General features: G+C 45.2%; 4 protein-coding genes across 5 annotated transcripts; 2 read left to right on the top strand and 2 right to left on the bottom strand.

Moving 5' to 3' along the window:
• Nucleotides 1–1,608: 1,608 nt before the first annotated feature.
• Nucleotides 1,609–2,901, top strand: sp9 (sp9 transcription factor). Its single transcript, XM_076169790.1, has one exon. The coding sequence runs from the start codon at nucleotides 1,639–1,641 to the stop codon at nucleotides 2,899–2,901; it is 1,263 nt and encodes a 420-aa protein (XP_076025905.1). The 5' UTR covers nucleotides 1,609–1,638.
• A 2,186-nt stretch (nucleotides 2,902–5,087) lies between these two features.
• cirsr (corepressor of RBPJ and splicing regulator) lies at nucleotides 5,088–9,975 on the bottom strand. Its single transcript, XM_076169843.1, has 10 exons — nucleotides 9,836–9,975; nucleotides 9,098–9,192; nucleotides 8,895–8,968; nucleotides 8,752–8,765; nucleotides 8,577–8,629; nucleotides 8,439–8,487; nucleotides 8,153–8,273; nucleotides 7,037–7,143; nucleotides 6,625–6,710; nucleotides 5,088–6,296 (listed from the first exon to the last, which is right to left on the bottom strand). Exons 1-10 carry the CDS (start codon nucleotides 9,905–9,907, stop codon nucleotides 5,549–5,551), a joined length of 1,419 nt encoding a protein of 472 aa, XP_076025958.1. The 5' UTR covers nucleotides 9,908–9,975; the 3' UTR covers nucleotides 5,088–5,548.
• Nucleotides 9,976–10,001: 26 nt separating this feature from the next.
• On the top strand, nucleotides 10,002–13,198 carry scrn3 (secernin 3). Of its 2 annotated transcripts, none has more exons than XM_076169846.1 (8): nucleotides 10,002–10,077; nucleotides 10,804–10,977; nucleotides 11,105–11,286; nucleotides 11,390–11,589; nucleotides 11,802–12,014; nucleotides 12,106–12,268; nucleotides 12,344–12,524; nucleotides 12,601–13,198. In XM_076169846.1, the coding sequence occupies exons 2-8, from the start codon at nucleotides 10,822–10,824 to the stop codon at nucleotides 12,760–12,762; spliced, it is 1,257 nt and encodes a 418-aa protein (XP_076025961.1). In that variant the 5' UTR covers nucleotides 10,002–10,077; nucleotides 10,804–10,821; the 3' UTR covers nucleotides 12,763–13,198. The 2 variants fall into 2 exon arrangements, with proteins under 2 accessions (XP_076025961.1, XP_076025959.1); XM_076169844.1 differs by lacking the exon at nucleotides 10,002–10,077 and adding an exon at nucleotides 10,401–10,655.
• On the bottom strand, nucleotides 12,822–20,398 carry gpr155a (G protein-coupled receptor 155a). The gene is made up of 16 exons (XM_076169842.1): nucleotides 20,147–20,398; nucleotides 19,473–19,961; nucleotides 18,718–19,117; nucleotides 18,189–18,357; nucleotides 17,916–18,071; nucleotides 17,383–17,466; nucleotides 17,152–17,272; nucleotides 16,954–17,038; nucleotides 16,387–16,477; nucleotides 15,915–16,107; nucleotides 15,123–15,212; nucleotides 14,806–14,936; nucleotides 14,574–14,669; nucleotides 14,419–14,483; nucleotides 14,127–14,264; nucleotides 12,822–13,927 (listed from the first exon to the last, which is right to left on the bottom strand). The coding sequence occupies exons 2-16, from the start codon at nucleotides 19,885–19,887 to the stop codon at nucleotides 13,732–13,734; spliced, it is 2,430 nt and encodes an 809-aa protein (XP_076025957.1). The 5' UTR covers nucleotides 19,888–19,961; nucleotides 20,147–20,398; the 3' UTR covers nucleotides 12,822–13,731.
• Between the last annotated feature and the right edge of the window lie 411 nt (nucleotides 20,399–20,809).

The raw sequence follows: 20,809 nt of genomic DNA, 5'->3' as shown, positions 1-20,809 counted from the left end.
GTAAAGCAAGAGGAGGAGGAGGAGGAGGAGGAGGAAGGAGGGTACGGGGGACGGCGTGTGGCACGGGGGGCGAGGAGACGCAACTCACGCGCAAAAGACGTGCACAGAAAAGTGTGTGCGTGTGAGTGTGAGTGTGAGTGTGAGTGTGTGTGTGTGTGTGTGTGTGTGTGTGTGTGTGTGTGTGTGTGTGTGTGCTGGAGATAAACACGACGAGCTGGCGGTTGATCACTTTACGAGTCGCGTCAGCTCGTCAATTGTCCGGCCTGCTGCTTCACGCGCATTCTGCAAACTCAATCACCAATCTATTACAAGTTATTAGCTATGACATCATTCTTTGTCCATATGAACACCAAACAAACAGCTTCACCGGCTGTTTCTTTACACGGAGAAAGTCACATATTATCTCATTTACTCTCAAACTGCACTTCAATTAAGAAAGAATACTTATTGACGTGTTGCGCCTGATCTGAAAATTGACAATCGGAGAAGGGAAACGTACACACACACACAAACACACACTTCACTCCACCAAACACGCTTTTAAATGAGATCAGCTCTTACCTGTTGCAGTGCAGACGCGTCAACTCAAATCTGCAATGAAATAAGACATAGCGCCTTCGTGTGAGAATACATAAAAATATCTGTATGTATTTTAAAAAAACCTACCAAATCGTCGCTTGTATGACAGTCGGAGCAGAAGGCTGCACAGCGCGTGATTGACGGCGGGGTTTTGGGGGGGTTTCTGTCCGGCGGTCGCGTCTCTGATTGGCTACCCGAGTCCCCGGTCAGGAAGGCGGCCACCTGATTGGCTGCTCGCCCTCGCCAGCTGTACTTCAAAGAAACACGCTCGCTACAACTAGATAGTGTTGGGAGAGCCGCACGCGGAGAGAGGAACCGTGTGACCGGAGAGTCAAACGCGGCGCGCCGGAGTCAAGTTGGGAAGCCGCAGCAACGAAGCAATTGAAGTCGCGAACCATCCCGGCCGCAGACGCACAGACCCTGGATATGGCTACGTCTATACTTGGGGTGAGCGCGCGCCTTTTCCTATTTCCCTGCGTAGTTGAAGCTTTCTTTCCAATTCCCTCCTTTGCCGCGAAATAAAGTATTTGTTTGGGTAAATGTTTCGCGCGCTTTCACGATTTGCTGTTGATGTTGTTTATTGTTTACCAAACATTCTATGCGTTATTAAAAATATAATTTTTGTAATGCCAAGAAAGTTTGCTGTCTGTAGATGTTCAAACTATACTATCTGAGGGATTTGGACTATTCCTAAACTCACCATTGACCATATTTGACACGTTAAATAACTTCACAAAGTTGATAAAAAATATACTATATTTCTAATTCCTTTGTTGTTGTTGGTGTTGTGTCACTTGCTGAGACAAATAGAGAAATCGATATTCCTGAAATTCGAGTTTCACTTTGAATCCAAACATCTAAATTATTTCTATTGTTATTTTATATCAACTCTCACGTGTAACATAATATTCTGATCGATTTTGTGAATTTATGTGTGAATGAGTGAGCCGGTGTTGCAGTTATTCAGAGCATCTTGTAATGTTTCGTGCTTTTAAGCCCAACTTTTTGTATTTGTCTTTCTACCAGGAAGAGCCACGTTTTGGAACTACCCCTCTAGCTATGCTGGCTGCAACTTGCAACAAAATCGGTAACACCAGCCCTCTTACCACTTTGCCTGACTCCAGTGCTTTCTCAAAAGGTGGATTTCACCCGTGGAAACGGTCCTCTTCCAGCTGTAACTTGGGATCCAGCCTCCCCGGGTTCACGGTAGCAACGAGCCGCGCTTCTTCTGGACTGACTCCGACTAGCGGCGCGGGCAACAGCGCCTTCTGTTTAGCCTCCACCTCCCCGACCTCCTCGGCGTTCTCCACAGAGTACAGCGGTCTATTTTCCAACTCAGCCAGCGTCGCGTCTCAAGAGTCTGGACAGTCAGCTTTTATCTCCAAAGTCCACACATCGGCAGAGACTCTTTACCCGAGGGTGGGGATGGCGCACCCGTACGAGTCGTGGTACAAGTCCGGTTTCCACTCCACCATCTCCGGCGATGTTGCCAACGGGGCGTCCTCGTGGTGGGACGTCCACACTAACCCCGGGTCGTGGCTCGACGTGCAGAACCCGGCCGGCACCCTCCAGAGCTCGCTGCACTCCGGGACGCCCCAAGCCATCCACTCCCAGCTCAGCGGCTACAACCCGGACTTCTCCTCGCTCACACACTCGGCGTTCAGCTCCACCGGAATCAGCCCCACCGCGTCTCACCTGCTGTCCACCGGCCAGCACCTGTTAACGCAGGAAGGTTTCAAAACGGTCATCCCTACGTACACGGACGCGTCTGCCGCCAACGCCATGATCTCGGGGGCCAGCTCAGGGATAAGCAGCTCCTCGAGGTCGTCCCGGCGGTACTCCGGCAGGGCGACGTGTGACTGTCCGAACTGCCAGGAGGCCGAGCGGCTGGGGCCCGCGGGGGCGAGCCTGCGGAGAAAAGGACTGCACAGCTGCCACATCCCCGGGTGCGGCAAAGTGTACGGGAAGACGTCTCACCTGAAGGCGCACCTGAGGTGGCACACTGGGGAGCGGCCTTTCGTCTGCAACTGGCTATTCTGCGGCAAACGGTTCACTCGGTCCGATGAACTCCAGAGACACCTGCGCACCCACACCGGGGAGAAACGGTTCGCCTGCCCGGTGTGCAACAAGCGCTTTATGCGGAGTGACCATTTGAGCAAGCACATCAAAACGCACACGGCCGGCGGAGGAAGCAAAAAGGGAAGCGACAGCGACACCGACACCAGCAACCTGGAGACGCCCAGGTCCGAGTCCCCAGAACTTATATTGGACGGGGTCAATCCCAGGATCACGGTTAAGGATCCGTCCCCCCACGAGCCGTGATGGGACTAACATCAGAGCGGGGAGCTGTAAAAGAAGAGACGGAGGAAGTGTTGATACACACACACATACACATACATACACGCGGGTCTAATGTGAGAGACGCTCATGGAGAAAATATTTCAAAGAAGCGAGAGACTTCAAAAAAAACAAACTCACTCATTCCTCACTAACGAATATTTGATTCGTGAATCCATGTTTAAAGAAATGACTCTGACACACACACACACTCACTCACACATGCTCATGGACATTTTTTAGGGGACGTCTCGCAAAAATGAAAAACGGGTTTTTGTCGCGAAACCTGTTGATCTCTCGGTTTGGACAATGTGAGTTCCATCTTGTAAATCCCGCCTAAGAATCTGTGTTCTTTTCCTGTAAATGTTTAGGCTCTGATTGTTTTATTCGTGTTTGGTATCCTGGAAATCAGGGGAGTTTACTTTCGATGCACTTTGTGGATATGTATGTACACGGCTTTTTAAACTTTTTGGTTAACCATTTTGATTTCTTTGCTAAAAAAAATTATCTATATATAAATGTTGACCTGTATAAAGTCACACGTATAAGACTTTCATTTTATCGTAATTAAAACACCTTTAAAAAGGCTGGAAGTGTGTGATGTAGACTGGATTATTTATCGAATAATTATAATAATTCAGGTTTTGTTAAGGGAAATTATTTACGTTGGTTTGTTATTTTCTTAAAATTCGCCTCATCATACCTTAACTTCCACTATTTTCCCCTATGGAATAAATCAATGCTTAATGCCCCGGAAAGGACATTTCATGCCCAAATGAAAATCTTGTTAAACGGTATTAATTATGACTCGGAGCACATCGCAGCCCCATGTGTCTTGTATTTGCGATTAGGGATTCGTGTCTTATCAAATATCTAATTAATCTCCGAGACATCTTTTGTTCGCTCTCACTTTATCTGGGGGTTTCCAATGGGGGTTTGATGACAAAGGTCCCCTGAATATTTATTCTAATTGTCCAAATTAACTGCTTTAATTTGCATACCAATCGGTTGGATTTAAGAATAAGGATGAGGCATGTTTGTCAGCGCCAGAAACCCGGAAATGTTCTGAATTCGTCGATATATTTATCTGTTTGGGTTTTTTTAAGTTTTGGAGAGAAGAGTCCAAAAAAAGGAGGCACATGCAAATGCTCCAGTGGCTGGCTGTGAAATGCTCTTTGCTCGGGTGCAGTCAGACGGCGCCTTTGGGTGCTATTTGAATATCAGTGGCCCCCGCGCTGAAAGGGTTCAAGGATGCTCTCTGACTTCTTTGTGCTTAGCCAGTGCAGCGTCCGACTCTCCAAAGGAAAAGCCGGGGAATAATTACAGCGTGGGCCCGGGCCTGGGAATACGCCTCACACACACACACATTCTCTCTCTCTCTCACACACACACACCCTCTCTCTTGTCTGAAGAGGGAAGTTAAATTGACCAGAAGGCAATAGAGGGAAATTATTTTCATTTCCCTTTGTGCAGAGCGCGTCTTCCAGGGAGAAACGGACACGGAGCGAAAAGGAGCGAATTGAAGAAAGATGCTTATTTGAATTTCATGTAAATAAATATCTACACAAAAACAAGAAAAACTATAGATGCACCTCGGTTAAGTGTTTGACACTTTACACGCTGCATTCTGTAATTAAACACGAATCACTTTTTGACAGGAATTTTAAATTGTCGATATGTTTGGTGAAATTTTAAATAGATTTTCGAGCTAAAGCGGAATTTTGCATTTAGGCTGAAAAAGTTGTAAAAATCACAAAGGAAAAATAAAAATGCAATTGAAGTGGCTTCAAATTAAATGGTAAAATTACTAAGATTATTTTTGCTGTTTTCATATTAATAATAAATCTACACCTACAGCAGATACCAGGCGGTGCAGGTTTTGTCAGCGGCTGCTTTGTGTTTCCTCGCTGGTTAATCGAACAATAATCGTATTTATTCTGGGGGTAGAGACGGGAGATAGCGGCAGCTTTCCAAACACGTCCGCTCCAGGAGACGTCGGCCTGATAAATGTACACAAAAGAAATGTTAGTTTGTCCAAAGGGTGTGAGGAATTTGATACCACTTTTAAGAATGAGAAATGAAATTGTCTACATTGGAAGAATGAATCGAAACCACAACGATCACTTAAATCGGTTAACCCATATGCCGTTCAACTGAATTTCACCCGTCACAGATTAAGACACAAAGTTGTCATGGCTACAGTTTTAATCAAAATACAGTCTCGTTTCTTAAGGAATGCATAACGCACACAGGTCGAATACAACGTCAAACTATAAAAGCAACTACACACTCGTGCAAATAGGATCAGTTTGGCTGGAACAGAATATAATCTTAAATCTTTAATTCCCTTGCTGCAGTGAATTGGACACTTGGAGACGCCAGCAGGTGCAAAAGACTCAGACTGGGACTCATCTGCATGATCTGCAGCCTGAGGAGAGGAGCGGGATCTTCTGTCCACTGCTTCCCTCTACTGGAGGGAAATGAGACCTAAAGCTGCTGGCTCATGTCAAATATAGGGACATGTGTGATCAAAGCGCTCCTGAACATCAAACTATACACGCCGGGGACATTTGTGAGACGTGTCCAAGACGAGCGGTGTGGGCCTGAAAGCGTTCCGGCATGAATGAATGTGTCAGCGTTTTGTCTTGCCTCTGTCTTGGCTCCTGTCTCTCCTCTCCCTGCTCCTGCTCCTTCCTCTTCTCCTCTCCCTGCTCCTGCCCTCGTCAGCTCGGTCTCTCCTCCCGTCTGAGCCTCTCCCGTCCCTCTCTCCTTCCCTCCTGTCCCTCTCTCTGTCCCTCCTGTCTCCCTCTCCTTCCTTCCTGTCCCTCTCTCCGTCCTTCCTGTCCCTCTCTCCGTCCCTCCCTCGCCGCCCTTCTTTCCCCCGGCTCCTGCTCCTGTCTGAGCCGCTGGCCCTCTGCCTGTCCCTGCTGCCGGGGTGCTCTCTCTTCATCTCTTGACCTCTCTCTTGCTTGATGTTCTTCACCGGGCTGCGCCTCGGGCTCCGGCTCCTTGGGCTCCGGCTCTTCTGGCTCCGTCCCCTGTCGGCCGTGGCTCTCCTGGACTCTCCTTCTCCTCCCTCCTCTCCGGGCCGCCTCTGTCTGGCCTGAGGGCTCCGGGACCTGGAATCCCGTCTCTCCGTCTTGATCGTCCGCTCGGCCTCGCCCTTGTTCTCTCGACTGGATCCTTTAGTCTTGTTCTTCTTCCTCTTCTGGTCCTTGGACTTGCCGGGGCTGCTGGAGTCCGAGTCGCTGTCGTCGCTGGAGGAGTCACTGGAGCTGTCGCTGCTCTCCTGCTTCTTCTTGTGCTTTCTCTTGCTTTTCTTCTTCTGCTTCTTGCTCTTCTTCTTCTTCTTCTTCTCCTTTTCTAAGCGATCGAGTTTCCTGCAAATCGGGAACACAAACACTCCTTTACAATTAAGACTAAACATTATTCACTTCTGTACTGATATCAAGTGCAATTGCAAAGGGAAGGTTGAGACAAACGTCAACCCAAATGTGAATTATTCCCCTTTATTTACTATAAATATATAAAAAGAGAATAGTAAATCACAATTAAATCATAATTTAATCACACTTGCCTGAACAGTCCTCATCTAAAATATTAAAACTATGTATATACTTTTTTAAATATATATCAACAATACTAAATGTGTAGTTCCGCCTTAAATGCAGATTGTGTGTGCGTGTGTGTGTTGTGTTGTCTTGGTACCTGAGGAGCTTCTGTTTTTGTTTGGTTGTTAATGACTTGAGAAATTCCACCTCGGGGTCCTCCTCTTCCTCACTGGCGACATATTCCTGTAAAAGCATCACAGCACATCAGCAGGACGGTTACGTATCGGTGCAAGAACCTTCCCGAGGCTTCCATTCTCTCACGCGGGAGGAAATCTATATCAGAGCCCATCTGCACAAAGCCTTTCAACATCGATAACGTCTCCTTTCACTTCACTAAAGCTGCCCCGATAATTTCCCATTTTACAGCAATTGTGTGCAAGCTTTGGGGGCGCACAAAGGATATTGTTGGTCGTGTTTTCTTGAAAGGGTACAGCCTATGTGTGTTGGTATATCCTTACATGTGTGTGTGTCTGTGTGTGAAGATGTAGGGGTGTGCGGCAGACAATTACCTGCGATGGCTCAAAAGCAGTCACGGTCCGATCAAGGACACATTTTTTCAGGGCAAACCCACTGTTTCGCATCTCCGCCATTAACTCGGAGGGGTGCATCGACGGACCTGTTAGCACAAATCACAGCCTCAGAGTCCCATTGATGTCAGGCCCATGCCAGCCACGAGCACCACAGTGGGAATTTCAGGGGCGGCTTTGTTAACAGAATGGAACATCAAATCAACTCACTCCCCTTCCGGCTGAGCAAATCATACAATATCATTCTCTGCCAAAGCAGCAGTTGGGAGAATCAAAATACACAATAATTACATTTTTTTCCCCCTCGGAGCACAGGATGGGGGAAGGGAGCAGCACTCCAGCATCAGGACCAGGCACTGACTGGACTCTCCCAGACTAAACATTATTACTTTACCGCTCAACTCGCTGATTGCAGGAGTGAGAACTCTCACGGCTCCACTCTGGGAGCTCCGGTGGAGAAAGGAAAGGTAGAGCAGCTGCACCTCTCACTGCTGTCTGACGTGTGTGTGTGTGTGTGATAGCAGCGTTGCCTCAAATAGCAAAAATAAAAGATCGTAAAGCTTTTGCAGCTGCGAAATAACGTTGTTGTTTGAGGGAAAAATGATTTTTAAAACTTAAATATCAAAAGCTTAAGTCTCCTTCATAGTAATAGTAAAGGTTACCGTGGTGATCAAAATGTGTAAAGAGCTCATTTGCAAAAACAGATTTTTCTTATTTTTGTTAAAGAAATTCCAAATACTATAAAATTGACCAATCATTTATGTTTTGTTATTTATTTTATTTGTATTTGTTTTATTTGAACCCGTCAGATTTGGTTAATATAACTGAGAAAGCACAATAAAAATCTGTTGTTGCAAATGCACCTTTCCTCTTTATGAGCACCGCAACATGACATCGTGCTTAGCTTTATGTTAACTAGCAGCAATTTAAAGTGTGTATGTCATTCTGTTTGTGAGGACATTGTGTCAGAGAGTCAGCTGGGGGTGATTATGACTTGGTAACTCAATGTGCTGATTAAAAGATAAGTCACATGCTTAAAAAGAATACGTAGGAAGAACACAGAGTGAATGTGTGATGTCGTCTCTGTTTGCTTGTTACCTGCTGCTTCATCTGAGGCCACAGAGCTGGCGTTGATGCCTGACAGCCCAAAGAGCGGACACTCTCTGTCCGTGTTCACATGACCCCATTTGTGACATTTGATGCATCTCACATTGCGCACCTGGCAAGGAAATGACAACAATCATGACCTCTAACAGCATGAATACCATGTAAGTATACCTCAGCATTTAGGTGAAATCATACATGTAAACATGGCTTAACAAAACCAGAACATCATAAGAGTAGTGTACATGGTTCAAACATAACTCTCTGCTGACACACTCACCTGGATCCCAAAGGGTTGATCTCTAATAGTCATGTCGTCCTTTGCATACCTGAGAAAATGAAAAAAGGAAGCAGGTTCTAGAAACATACTGACAACATATTTACAAGATTTAGATGGGTGTCAATATTGACTGCTTACTTTTCTCGAGGAGCTCCTTTCTGCCACTCAAATTTGTAATCTGACTCTCCTTCCTGCAGAAAAGACACAATCGAATTAATTTCATTTCATTGTGCCATTATTTCTTCAGTACATGAGAACACATTTCTTATTATTGGTGCAGATCTGTGTGGAGTTGTGTTGGTTGACCATTTACCTCTTTTGTTTCCTCTTCAGGACAGAAGACAATTATGTAGAAGAAAAGGACAAAGAGTTAGTAAATAGTTACGCAAGACTTTGTAAGAAAACTGATGTTCGATGAATTTAACATTAATCTAGTAAGGATGAGGTCTGCTTTACCTTTGGACGCCCCTGGAGGAGCCTCGTACATGAAATTGAGACCATTCTTAACACGATCGTCTCCCATCAACAATCTACAGGAAAGAAAAGATGTAGAAAGAAAATCAGGACAATAAACCTAAACAATATAACAATATACAGGATGGTTATTGAAGCTGATGGAATGGAACCTTCCCACATTAAGAGACACATGTTGATCTAACCTGTTGTTGTAGACGTCCTGCTCCTTCAGGTAGGCCTGCATCAGGTCCTCCTGCTTCTTCTTGTCGAAGGTCAGTTTCTGTTCTGCTATCCATACCTGGATGATAAAGGGGGAATTGCAGGACACATTATTCTATTGATTCAGGTCTGATCGGTAGCCCAAGACATCACATCGCTCCAGTCCAGTTTAACTACAAGTAAACTTCATTCTATTCTTAAACATTTAAAGTTGATAACCACACTGTTGTTCTGTATCAGGTCTAACGTTTACATTTGCACACAATCCTAAAATACAGATTTTGAACTTAAACCCCTGTCTCCCAGCACAGCAACATTTCGGTTCTAAAGGTCCACATGATTCCTGTATTCACTCGAGCTAATAACGGAGAATTATTTCGTATTTCACAAAGGCGACGGCGGACAAACTTTTATTTTGAAACGACGCAGATTTCAGTCCAAACCATTACCTGTTAGCAACATTAACGTTAGCTATAATAATGTGGCTCTGCCCTTTTCTGTTACTTTAAACTAAAGCCAAAGTACACATTCTTCACCTAGTATAGTCAGTGTGATAAAGTTATACATGTTTTCCATGAGTAAGTCTCGTAATGTACGTAAACTTGATGTAGAGAAGGCTAGGCTAAGCTAAGCTAGCAAACTCTGTACGACTTCGAACATTACCATAGCTTGTTAGCTAGAATGCTCGAATATCTTTTGACGTTAAGTAGTAAGATGCTCACCTTTTTGATGTTTGACTTCGACGCAGGGTGAAAGTCTTTCTTGCACATAAAATTTGCGAATGACTTCCCCATGTTTGCTTCTGTTTGTTTGCTCTCAGGACGCCGCCGTGTTAGCTAGCTGAGAGCCGCTAGCTTAGCTTCCACCGCTGGGACGTAAACACAGCGGTCTGGCCGAAGATGGTTCTACAAGTGGACCAGGACAAACCGGGGAATAGCACAGGAAACGGTTTAATTATACTAGGGTAAGAAAATAATTAAAAATTAGTAAATTAGAATTATAAACGTTTTGTTAGTAAGTAAGTTATCAGATGACTAAATATAAGTATACAATTTAAAGTTTCATTTTAAATATTGATTAATACATATGAGAAGGATATTGGGATACTGTATACATAAATATTACTCCGGAATCTATCCTATTCAAATAAACAGTAGAACAATGAACATGTTTTAAGTAGATATTTAAATATTGTATGAATGTATTTCCTGAAAATTTCTTAGACAATTTATAAGTCTAAAAAGTATAATAATTTTGGGCCACATAGACGAGGATTTGGGTATGATATTATATGTTTGAAAATATACGTGTCCAAACTCCATCAATTAAATCAATCGATCAGAATCACGATTTATGCATTCAGTTTATCCTTCCCCATTTAACTGCGAATATAAGACCATCTTCGCCCCCAGCTCCGGACTGTTTCCGTGTCAATAATGAGCTGTGACGCATGACGTCACCTGCCAGATACACGCGAGACTAGTAGAAAGTGAATAAAACGAGAATAGACACTGTTGGTGTTTGACTAACTGGCTCACCTGGGTAAGGTTCCCGTCACGTATGGCCATGCTATGTGTTTGTGTGTGTGTTCGTCGCTGTTGATTGTAAAGACGTTGGCTGAAAGACGCCAATAGCAGCGTAAGAGTGTTTGGAAGGTGCTGGTGCTGGACTTCGTACTTTTCCTTTGCAGGTTGTTTGTGTTTCCAAAATGCTCCCACGTTCCTGCGACACCTTCGTGGCGCTGCCGCCCTCCACTAAGGGGAACAGAGTCATCTTTGGGAAAAACTCTGACAGGCCTTGTGATGAAGTGCAGGAGGTGGTTTATTTCCCTGCCAGAGACTACAGTGCAGGGAAGTCAGTGGAGGTAGAGCACACACACACACACACACACTCACTCACACACTCACTCACTCACTCACTCACTCACTCACTCACTCACTCACTCACTCACTCACTCACTCCCCCCCTTGTCTCTTGCTCTTTGTGAACAGTGCACATACATAGAGATCGAGCAGGCCACACACACCTACGCAGTGATGTTGAGCAGACCGGCCTGGCTGTGGGGGGCAGAGATGGGTGCCAATGAGCATCAAGTGTGTATTGGAAATGAAGCAGTGTGGGGCAGACACACTGCTGACGATGACGAGGCTCTGCTGGGCATGGACCTCGTCAGGTAAAAGCCTCTATACCCAACTGTGTGAGCTCGGTTCACATTCACACTGCATTCACACTGCAGCTCATTCAAAACTCAATCTGTGACTCCCAACATGTTGCAGGCTTGGACTTGAGCGAGCCGACACAGCGGAGAAAGCTGTGGATGTTATGGCGGAGCTGCTGGTAAAATACGGCCAGGGAGGATCTTGCATGGAGGATGAGTGCGGCTTCACCTACCACAACGGCTTCCTCATCTCAGACAGGAAGGAGGCATGGCTGCTGGAAACGGCTGGGAAATACTGGGCAGCGGAGAGAGTGGAAGGTAGTTAGATGTAGAAAGTTGAGGGTTGGCTGTGTACCTAATGTGCAATATGGTAGGAAGGAATGTTTGACCTGTATCCAGCCATAATGGAATTGGGACTGAAAAGAAGAAAATTGAGGATTGAACCAGAGACCAGCCAGGCTCAGACTCTCTACACTGCTCAGATTGCTTGTCAACACAGATACAGATAATCATGTTTTCTGCTGCTCTAGGTGGATATCGCAACATCTCAAATCAGTACGACATAACAACCAAGATAGACAAAGAGCACCCGGGGATGAGGGAATACGCCCAGAGCCAGGGATGGTGGGATGGAGAGACTGAGTTCAACTTCGCTGCAGTCTACTCCCACCTGACCACAGGCAAAATAGAAGAGGCCGAAAGCCGATACTGCGGAGGAAAGGCTTTGCTGAAACGGAATGACGGTTGGTTAACAAGTAATGTCAGCGGGAAACTGGGGATAGCAGGAGGAGGAAAGCGCAGCAGTGCCTCTACCACTGATTTCATTTACTGCAGGTTGTATCGCAGCTGGGACGATGATGGACATACTGAGGGACAAAGCCACCGGCATCAACATGGAGGGCGTGTTCATGACGACAGCAAGTATGGTTTCTGTGGTACCCACCAATCCTATGCTGCCTGGGGTTCACTACTTCACCGCAACTCCGTACCCTGAAAGGTACAAACAGGTGATCTTTACTGTAAGCTTGTGCAGCAGCAGCATGGTTTACTGAGGGATTCTCGTGTGTCGCAGGTCCGTTTTCAAACCGTTCATCTTTGTGAAGAACGTTGGTCAGATGAAGGACACCTGCTCTCCCAGCTTTGGTCTGGATGAGCCCGTGAAGAAAAAACCGCGCTTCCAGAGCAAGCCCGACCGCAAACACCCGCTCTATCTCGAGCACGAAGGCGTGGCCGACATCATTAAAAACACAAAGGTTAAGAAACGACCTCATTCATGCTTTCTGCTTTATCTCAGCCCCTATTGACAGTTTTGTTGTTCCCTTTTTTTAGAGAAGAGGAAAGAAGGTTTTACAAAAGATGAGGGAGATGGAAAAGTGGAAAATGGTGCAGATGGAGACGATTCTTTCATATGGCGTAGCGGATGAGACATTGCTGGTTGATCTATTCTCAGACTCCATCGAGGAGGAGATGGCTTTGTACATCAACTGCTGAGGAGAGACTGGAACCTGTTTGAAACCACCGAGATGAGACTGAACATATTCAACACCTGATGCAGGGTGCAAGGGTTTGCAAATAAACTTTATTCAAAAATGCACATGCATAAAAATGTGCCGCCCTGGACAAACAAGGCTCTGTAAAATATGCATCTATGCGCTTAAAATAAAACATCTGCCTTAGGAAAGTAGTCCTTTTATTTTCAGACCTGAGAGACAAAATCAATCATAGCAGCTCAGACTTGGTCAACTAGCTTCTGTTAAGGAGGAGACGGCCATGTGCATCTTCTCTTAGATCTGTTTAAGTCACAGGTGATGGCAGAGAATCTTCATCTTAACATACCCCTGAGGTTTGACTTCTTCTTCAGGCACAGTTGAGGGTCTTAGGACCAAACTACCACATTACAGCATCATAAATTAATGTCAAAATGAGATTGTGATTTGAAAAAGCAACAATAAATACTGTACAATACTTAATACAATGCCCTCCACGAGTCACTTCTGCCAGTGGAACAATAGAACTATTTCTGCTTAACCAGTGTAATTAATCACAGCTGTAATTTAGTGCACAAAGCCTGCAGGTACCGCAGCCAACAATAGGTACAATACAGCGTCACACTGTTTGACTTAACAGGTAAAACAAGTCGCTACAGGCTGACTTAATAAGATCCTTCCCTTTTAAAGTGGCCTTGGTAGGAGTGCAGTAACATGCAGGAAGCAGAGGACGACATCACTCACAAGCTTCAGCCAGTCCACCTGCATGCTTTCAATGCACTCAGAAGAAGACCGTTATAAAAGTAAAAGCTTTTGATTAACCCTTTAAGAACAGTAAAAACCTGTTTGGCTACCAGCTAAACATTATGACCCAACCTGTGCACTGCTAGGTTGGCTTGAGAATCAGTGCTGAGAAGCCGGACGCACACTTTGGTATAAATTGAAATGTAAGAGACACACTGGCCATGGGTTCTTATGCAGTGAAGCGGTAATAGAGTTGGCTGTCTTGAAAGCTATATTCCTGCTGGATGTGCTGGAGCACGGCGCCCTGCTCTAACCGCGTCCCGTACAGCACCGCCTCACCGCGGTCCTGAGCCAGGCCCACCTGCTGGAGCCACTCCACCAGCTCTGAGCCGAGGAAACAGGCCACCATTGTCCTCCTTCCACACCTGGGAGTCAAAGAAGGCAGGAAGGAAACATGAGGAAGAGACAAAGGGTGTGAAGACATTTCTGACCTACATTCCACATAGAGATGTACTGAATATTACTGTACATTGGTAAATGCCAGCTACATAACCCCACCTTTAAACCATAACCATTGACCTAAGGTTTAAGAACCAAGTGGTGAGTTGGCTCATGTGCTCTCACCTTCTCTTTTGGACAATGTCCTGAGAACACTGCTCTTTGTGGTATTTGGTGAATTGGTGGCAGGTCATCCTGATCTCTTCAGGTAGGTCAGCCTGTGCCGGCTCCTCTGCCCGCTTTCTGTTCCACAGTCTGTGTAACCTGAACACAATTCACAAAAACAAAAGGCATGTATAAACACAATCATATGCACAATGTACAACATTGTCCATGCATATACTTTACATTTAATTCTGTGGAAATCAAAACTGTTTATGGATCTGATGACTTCATGATGTGCAGTAAACCTTCCTACCTCTTTTTAAATGGCAGGAGAATAAAATGCTTATCCAGTCCAAACAGCCCAAAGGAGATAAATCCCTGGAGACAGAAACAATCACTTGCATCACTGCAGTACTGAGTGAAAACAGCTGCTGCCATCTCTTCTTACTTCTTGTGGGGAACACCTACCTGTCCAAAGTTGGCTGCAGCACAGAAGAACTGCAGCTCCAGGTAGAGCCTTCCAGGAACACGGTTAAAGAGCAACCAGAGGCAGCTGGACAAATTCTGTGGGGAGGAGGAAGAGCACCAGCTTGTAAAACCCAGACGGCTGCATCATAATTCATTTAACGCCGGTGACAGAGGGCCAAATGTATTGACCTGCCTTAAAATGTGACGCACTGAACATTGACAGTTTACTTACAGCAAGTGAGGTGACAGTGAGCAGCAGACACAGGAGCACGTGACGGGCCGTCTGTCTGTCTGAAGCCTGCTGCAGCTCCTCCACTTTGAGAAGGAGGCAGTCTGATGACTCACACCTCTCCCCACACGGGCCTGAAGAGGGCAGCACAGGCTAACATTTAGGCTAGCACACAAATATTCAGTGGTCTAACAACAAAAACACTACAAACAAGACCTGAAAAACATAAATTCATATGACGGTTTACATTTAAAATGACAGTAAGGATAACATAAGGATAATAGTAACAATATGGGTAAGTTGTGTTATCGCTACAATACCTGAGAGTGTGTCTGGCGTGTTGTGCATGTTTGTGCTGATTATCATATCGGGCATGGGCTGGGCTGGTGCACAGTCACATATGAGGCAAGCTTGATAAAGAGAAAAGAAGTAAAGGTCAACACGACTGACTGAGCTAATATTAGAGCTAACCTTCCCACTGTGATCAGCGTGTTTCTGACTCTGCCAACTGAACGGAAACTTCCACAGACTCAGTCTTAACCCGTCTTAACTCTTAACAGCTTGTGTACTTGGGACTTGATGCAAGACTGTTGTAACTTTGAGATAAGCCTAATCTCAAACACAAGTTAGGTTCAATGGCAATGTTAACGGTGGTATGAAGGCCTTACTGTTACTTTCACCAGTAAGATAATAACAACGCAAACCTGCCAACTATCTGTGAATGTAGCTCTTTACATGTGAATTGATGTTGGCCTAGCATCTCTGACAGCCTGAATAGAAAATAGGAAAATTAATGCATCTGACTGCTCTGTCCTAAAATTTGCATAGGTCAATGCAATGCAAATACCTGACCGGAAATAAGGAAGTCCTGTTTATTACTGTCGTTTAGACAAGGAACTAAACATGTTGTGTTTCCTGGAGATAAAGCCAGACAACATGGTTTTAATGGCAAATGGGTGACAGGCAGAAGTTGCGGTATAGACTTTGTGTTATTGACTGAAGGTCTCTGTACAGTCGCCTCTGCCAATCTACTGTGTTTATAATCAGCACACAAAACACACAGCTTCACTTGGCAGACCTGCTCTAAGTTCAATACACTCCACTGTCAGTACCTCTGCCGGCATTTATAGATGTGTTGGCTGGTGTTTCTGATTCGCTGTCAGTCGTGAGATCCTCTGTGATCCTACAGGAAGTGTCTCTCTCTGGGATCTGGTCATTCTGGTCCCAAGTCCCTCTGCTGAGGTCCACAAAAGAGGCCCCTGCCAGCAGTATGCTCAGGGCGAGGATGATTGTGGTGCTGATGATCTGACAAAGGACAAGGACACACACACACACACACACACACACACACACACACACACACACACACACACACACACACACACACACACACACACACACACACACACACACACACACACACACACACACACACACACACACACACACACACACACACACACACACACACACACACACACACACACACACAGTATGGAGACCTTAAGACCAAAATACACCAACACAGAAATTTCAAATATGTATGTCAACAAAGGAGAGACGTGAACATTCTTGTGCTGTTACCTGTGGCTTGCCATAGAAGAATGACGGGTCAGTGGTGTCGGGCATTTTGCCTCCAGAGACGAGCAACACAGCTGTTACTAATGCTGGAATTCTGTTTGGGAGGAGGACATGAAAGTATTTACAACCAGAAACCAGTCAGGACAAAGCTATGAAAGATACAACATAAACATTGAAACACGTTGGTCTGGATTATTGATCTTCAAACATGATGCAGACCAGTGAAACAACTTTTAGACGTCCTGCTATGAGAGGCTATGACAACCAGACAGACAAAGACGAGTGCAAACCCAACCTTCATGACAGAGATCCTTTAGTATGCATTTGGATTAAGGTTTAGGTTTAAATACTGTTTTGAGTTAGGAGATTCACACACATTGGGTGAAATGTCCTCACTGCTATAAAACAGCCATTAGTTGTCTTGATACAAATGCAGAAATAGAGGCTAAGCTGTCTGGCTTTATCCTTTTCTACACACGCACCTGTTTCAGAACACACAATGTATGCACAAGCTTGTTAAACCAGTAAACCAGCTCAGTCTCAGTTTCTTTCATATGCAAAGTGACTTACGCCCAGCCAACGATAACAAACACGCCTGGGGAAACTCTCAGCTCCTCGAACCTTTTCATGAGCACAAGGGAGAGGGCGATCAAACCTGAAACACAAAGCAGACAAAAGGCTTCAGATCAGACTTCACATTTAAAGGCACATTTTGATATTCTAAGGTGATGAGCAGGAGGGAAGGATGAAGGTTGTGTGAGGTCATACCAGGCCAGACGTAGGTGCCGTAGAGTGACGTACACAACAGTGTGAACGTCAGGACTTGCCCAATAAAGTTGTCAGTTTTCACAACAAAATTCCACAGGATCATCCCGACACACGTTAGACCCTAGAGGCACAATGACACAACATAACAGGCAGGACCTGTCTGAACAACAACACGGCTAGACTCTGTGACTTCTCAAAATGAACAGTTTCCAGGATGTGTTGGTTCTGTACCTGCGCCATTAACAGGTTGACTGTAAACATGTGAGGAAGCCTCTTGTACTTCTTACTCAGGAACAGTACAGCTAATGTCCACACCTGCCACACACACACACACACACACACACACACACACACACAGACACAGAGAGTATGAATGTAATGGCCACACATTTGTTAAACGGGACTACGATTTAAACTAAATACTGGCTGGGGATTCCATTTCTAAACAAGACGTTAAGGAGGAAGGCATGGAAATGGAACAAAGCAGATGTATTGCTAGAGATAAAAAAAATGGGGAAGTGAAGATGTTAAATCATTGGGGGGAAACATCTGTGAGTTTCAGGTTCCTCAAAAGAAAGTAACCACTGAAGATGAAGGAGGAAGCAGGTCAGTTAGTCTGAACTGGGACATCACAGGAGCAAGCTTCTGTTCTAACGTCTACACAACAACATAAAGCCCTATTTTATATTACATGATGTGTTCAAATAATGCAATGTTAATATTAGATCAAGAGCTTTATAGTAGTATTTAGTTTGTAGACTGACCAGAGTAACTAAGCTCACTATGCTTATGTTAAAGCAAACATTCTGCAGTGCATCCATCAGGCGCTGAGGATCCATCCAGCGGATCGTAAGCAGCCAGGCAGACACGTAGAGGATGGGGGCTGAGAGGAAGGTGCTGATCACCATCCCAGAGGTCACCTGATGGGAAAACAGAAACATTCAAGTCACGACACAAGCAACAAAAACAAACCCTCATGGAACGGGTATATATCTGATTGTGACAAAGGCTGGAAAGTACAAACGTAGACAACTTACCACTTCCAGTTCTGCATTGTAATAGACGGCGTAGATGGCCACGCTTGGTGCAGTGGGGAACACTCCATAGATGAAGGCATAATTAGAGAGGCTGGAGTGGTTCTGAGAGCTGCTGTTGCCATTATCCAACAGATCAACCATGTCCTTACAAATCAGGGGCATCAACAACCTGGAAGACAGAAAGTCCAATAAAAAGAGGATTGTTATCGGCTGTCGTTTGTGCGGTTAGTTCACCTGTGTGTAACGCTATGAGCTGAATAAATGCATTAGTATCACTATAATCATATTCTACACCCATGGGCCCTCTGATTATCCATTATGTAAACTGCTTCAAAGGCATTGTGGTCTGTGAGGGTCTGAGTCAGCGAAAAAAGCTCAGCAGAAAACAACCTGCTGCTAGCACAAAGCTCCAAAACCTGCTGACTTCATTTGCTCTCCAAGGAAACGGCTCATTATACAAATATAAATCCACTTGAAACTAAATCATTACTGGCATGAGATGATCAACTGCATTTGTAGTCCCACTCACAGTTTTGCTGTAGTGAGTAGAATCAGAGTCACCACGGTGGATCTGGTTAGTTTCCTCAGCTGGCCCACCATGGTCAGGCCCAGGTAGAACAGAGCTGCTCCCCCGAACGAGTTAGCCAGGCCGTCCACAAATTCAGCCATAAAAGCAGGAATCCTCTGGCACAGGACGAAGTGGGCGATGATCCCGATGACGACCATGAACACTATGGGGTTCTTCAGGACCTGTAGAAGCACGTGTCCCATAACCCGAAGCTTGCTCTGCTGCTGGTTCTCTTGATCCTTCCACTTCTGGACCTCACAGAGAGCGAAACCGATGGGGTTGAGAAGCATCAGGGACACGGGAGCAACCAGGTAGATGTACTGGAGGTAATCTGGATTTGTGCTCTTGTAAAGGGCCTCAACTGTGGAAGAAGAGACAGGGAACTGAATAAAAAAAAACAACAACATGGAATCAAAACACATTTAAGGTCACAAGGAGGAAACAATAACAAACTACACAACTTATTACGTACTATTCTTCTCCACAGCTTTTCACTCTGTCTGCTCTTCCTTTTGTTATGATAAATGGTATAATTGAGCTAGTCTTTAAATAGGAGTACACACCATGAAGCAGTGAGATGATAGAGTAGTGTTTACACAGGTAGATTACAGTGAAACAAATACACAAGTACACTTAAATAAGCCCTGACAGTGTGTGAATACAGTTACTGCAGTGAGTTACATGCACTCTGCCTGGCAGGTGTTATCTATACTCACCAATCGGATATCCCAATGCAAAGTCGTTGCTTTGAGTTGCAAATATAGAGAAGAGTCCAGCTTTACTGAACCGGCTCTCAGGACAGGCGACTAGCACGGTAAGGACGCAGACGACGAGAAACACACACACTTTGGCTATGAGGATACTCCAGAGGAAGGACCAGTTGACATTCCCAAAGTCCAGCAGCACCATGTTCTTGAAGAGGAGTGCAGGGAGGGCGAACTTGGACACAAAGTTCCCCAGTCCTTTAGCCTGGGTTGGTGTGATGATGTTCGCCCTCCCTGCGATGTAACCGCACAGTATGATCCCGAAACACTCCAGGAGAGCCGGGAAGAGCCGGTCTATAGACATGGCCGTGGAGCCACCGGGGGAGTCGTCCTCATATGACATGACGGGGCTGATCGATGCCTCCATCGTGCTGATCCTCGTGTGTGTGACCTGTCAAAGCCGGGTTGTCCTCATATCCCTGCTGTGATCGTCGCTGTTGGCTAAAGGATGGAGGTCAAGAGAGGAGTTACAGTCACATTCATGAGACGCCCTGTTTAGAACACGTGCCTCATATTGTTTTTTATTCTACAGCTTCACCTCCTTGAATGGTTGGATTAACTTGGTGGGTGAATGTTTCAAGGTTGCAGTTTTAACCGTGTAATTACTTCACCATGACGTCTCTTACCTTTGCGGTTGTGCTTCGTAAAGTCAGACTGAAGGACCGAACCAGCCGCGCGAGCTTAACTTGTGACGCACGAGCCGAGGAGTCGTCGAGTAGTAACCCTAGCGCCTCTTTGTGTTACGTACATATATATACATTTAACGTGTTATGAAAGTATTCACGTAACTTTCTGTTTACATTTAATGTCACGTTGCGGCGCATTGTCTTGTTTACCCCCCCGGTCATCCATCGATCACACCGCCCGATGTTCCGGCAACTTTCATAGGCTCTGATTTAGCAACAACGAGTCGACCAATCAGATCTGCGGGACGGTTACAGGGCGGGGCCTTCAGGTCCCCGCTATTGCGCAAGCGCAGATGTCATTGTTGGGTAATGTTTTGATAAGATCAGTTCACAGACAAAACAGCACACACAATAATGCAGTAAGTATATAGTGTATGTACAACAATAAATACGTGTACAGTATTTAGACCATGTCAAATATGATAATATAACAATATGGTGGTCCTTGAATATATGTATACAAATTGGCATCATAAGCAAAATAAATAAACACAAAACTAAGTGTGTCTAAATGTCTTATATGTATGTATAGATGATAGATCACAGAAAACAAGGCTGACAAAAACTTTTATTCAATGGTTTGTTATAAATATATGAGGTATA

Source organism: Genypterus blacodes, unplaced genomic scaffold (genome assembly GCF_046128005.1).
Source record: "Genypterus blacodes isolate CSIRO-AG114 ecotype Tasmania unplaced genomic scaffold, CSIRO-AGI_Gbla_v1 ptg000214l_1, whole genome shotgun sequence".
Classification (NCBI taxonomy): domain Eukaryota; kingdom Metazoa; phylum Chordata; class Actinopteri; order Ophidiiformes; family Ophidiidae; genus Genypterus; species Genypterus blacodes.
Note: the sequence above shows the minus strand (reverse complement) of the source record. Positions and strands in the feature narration are given on the sequence as shown.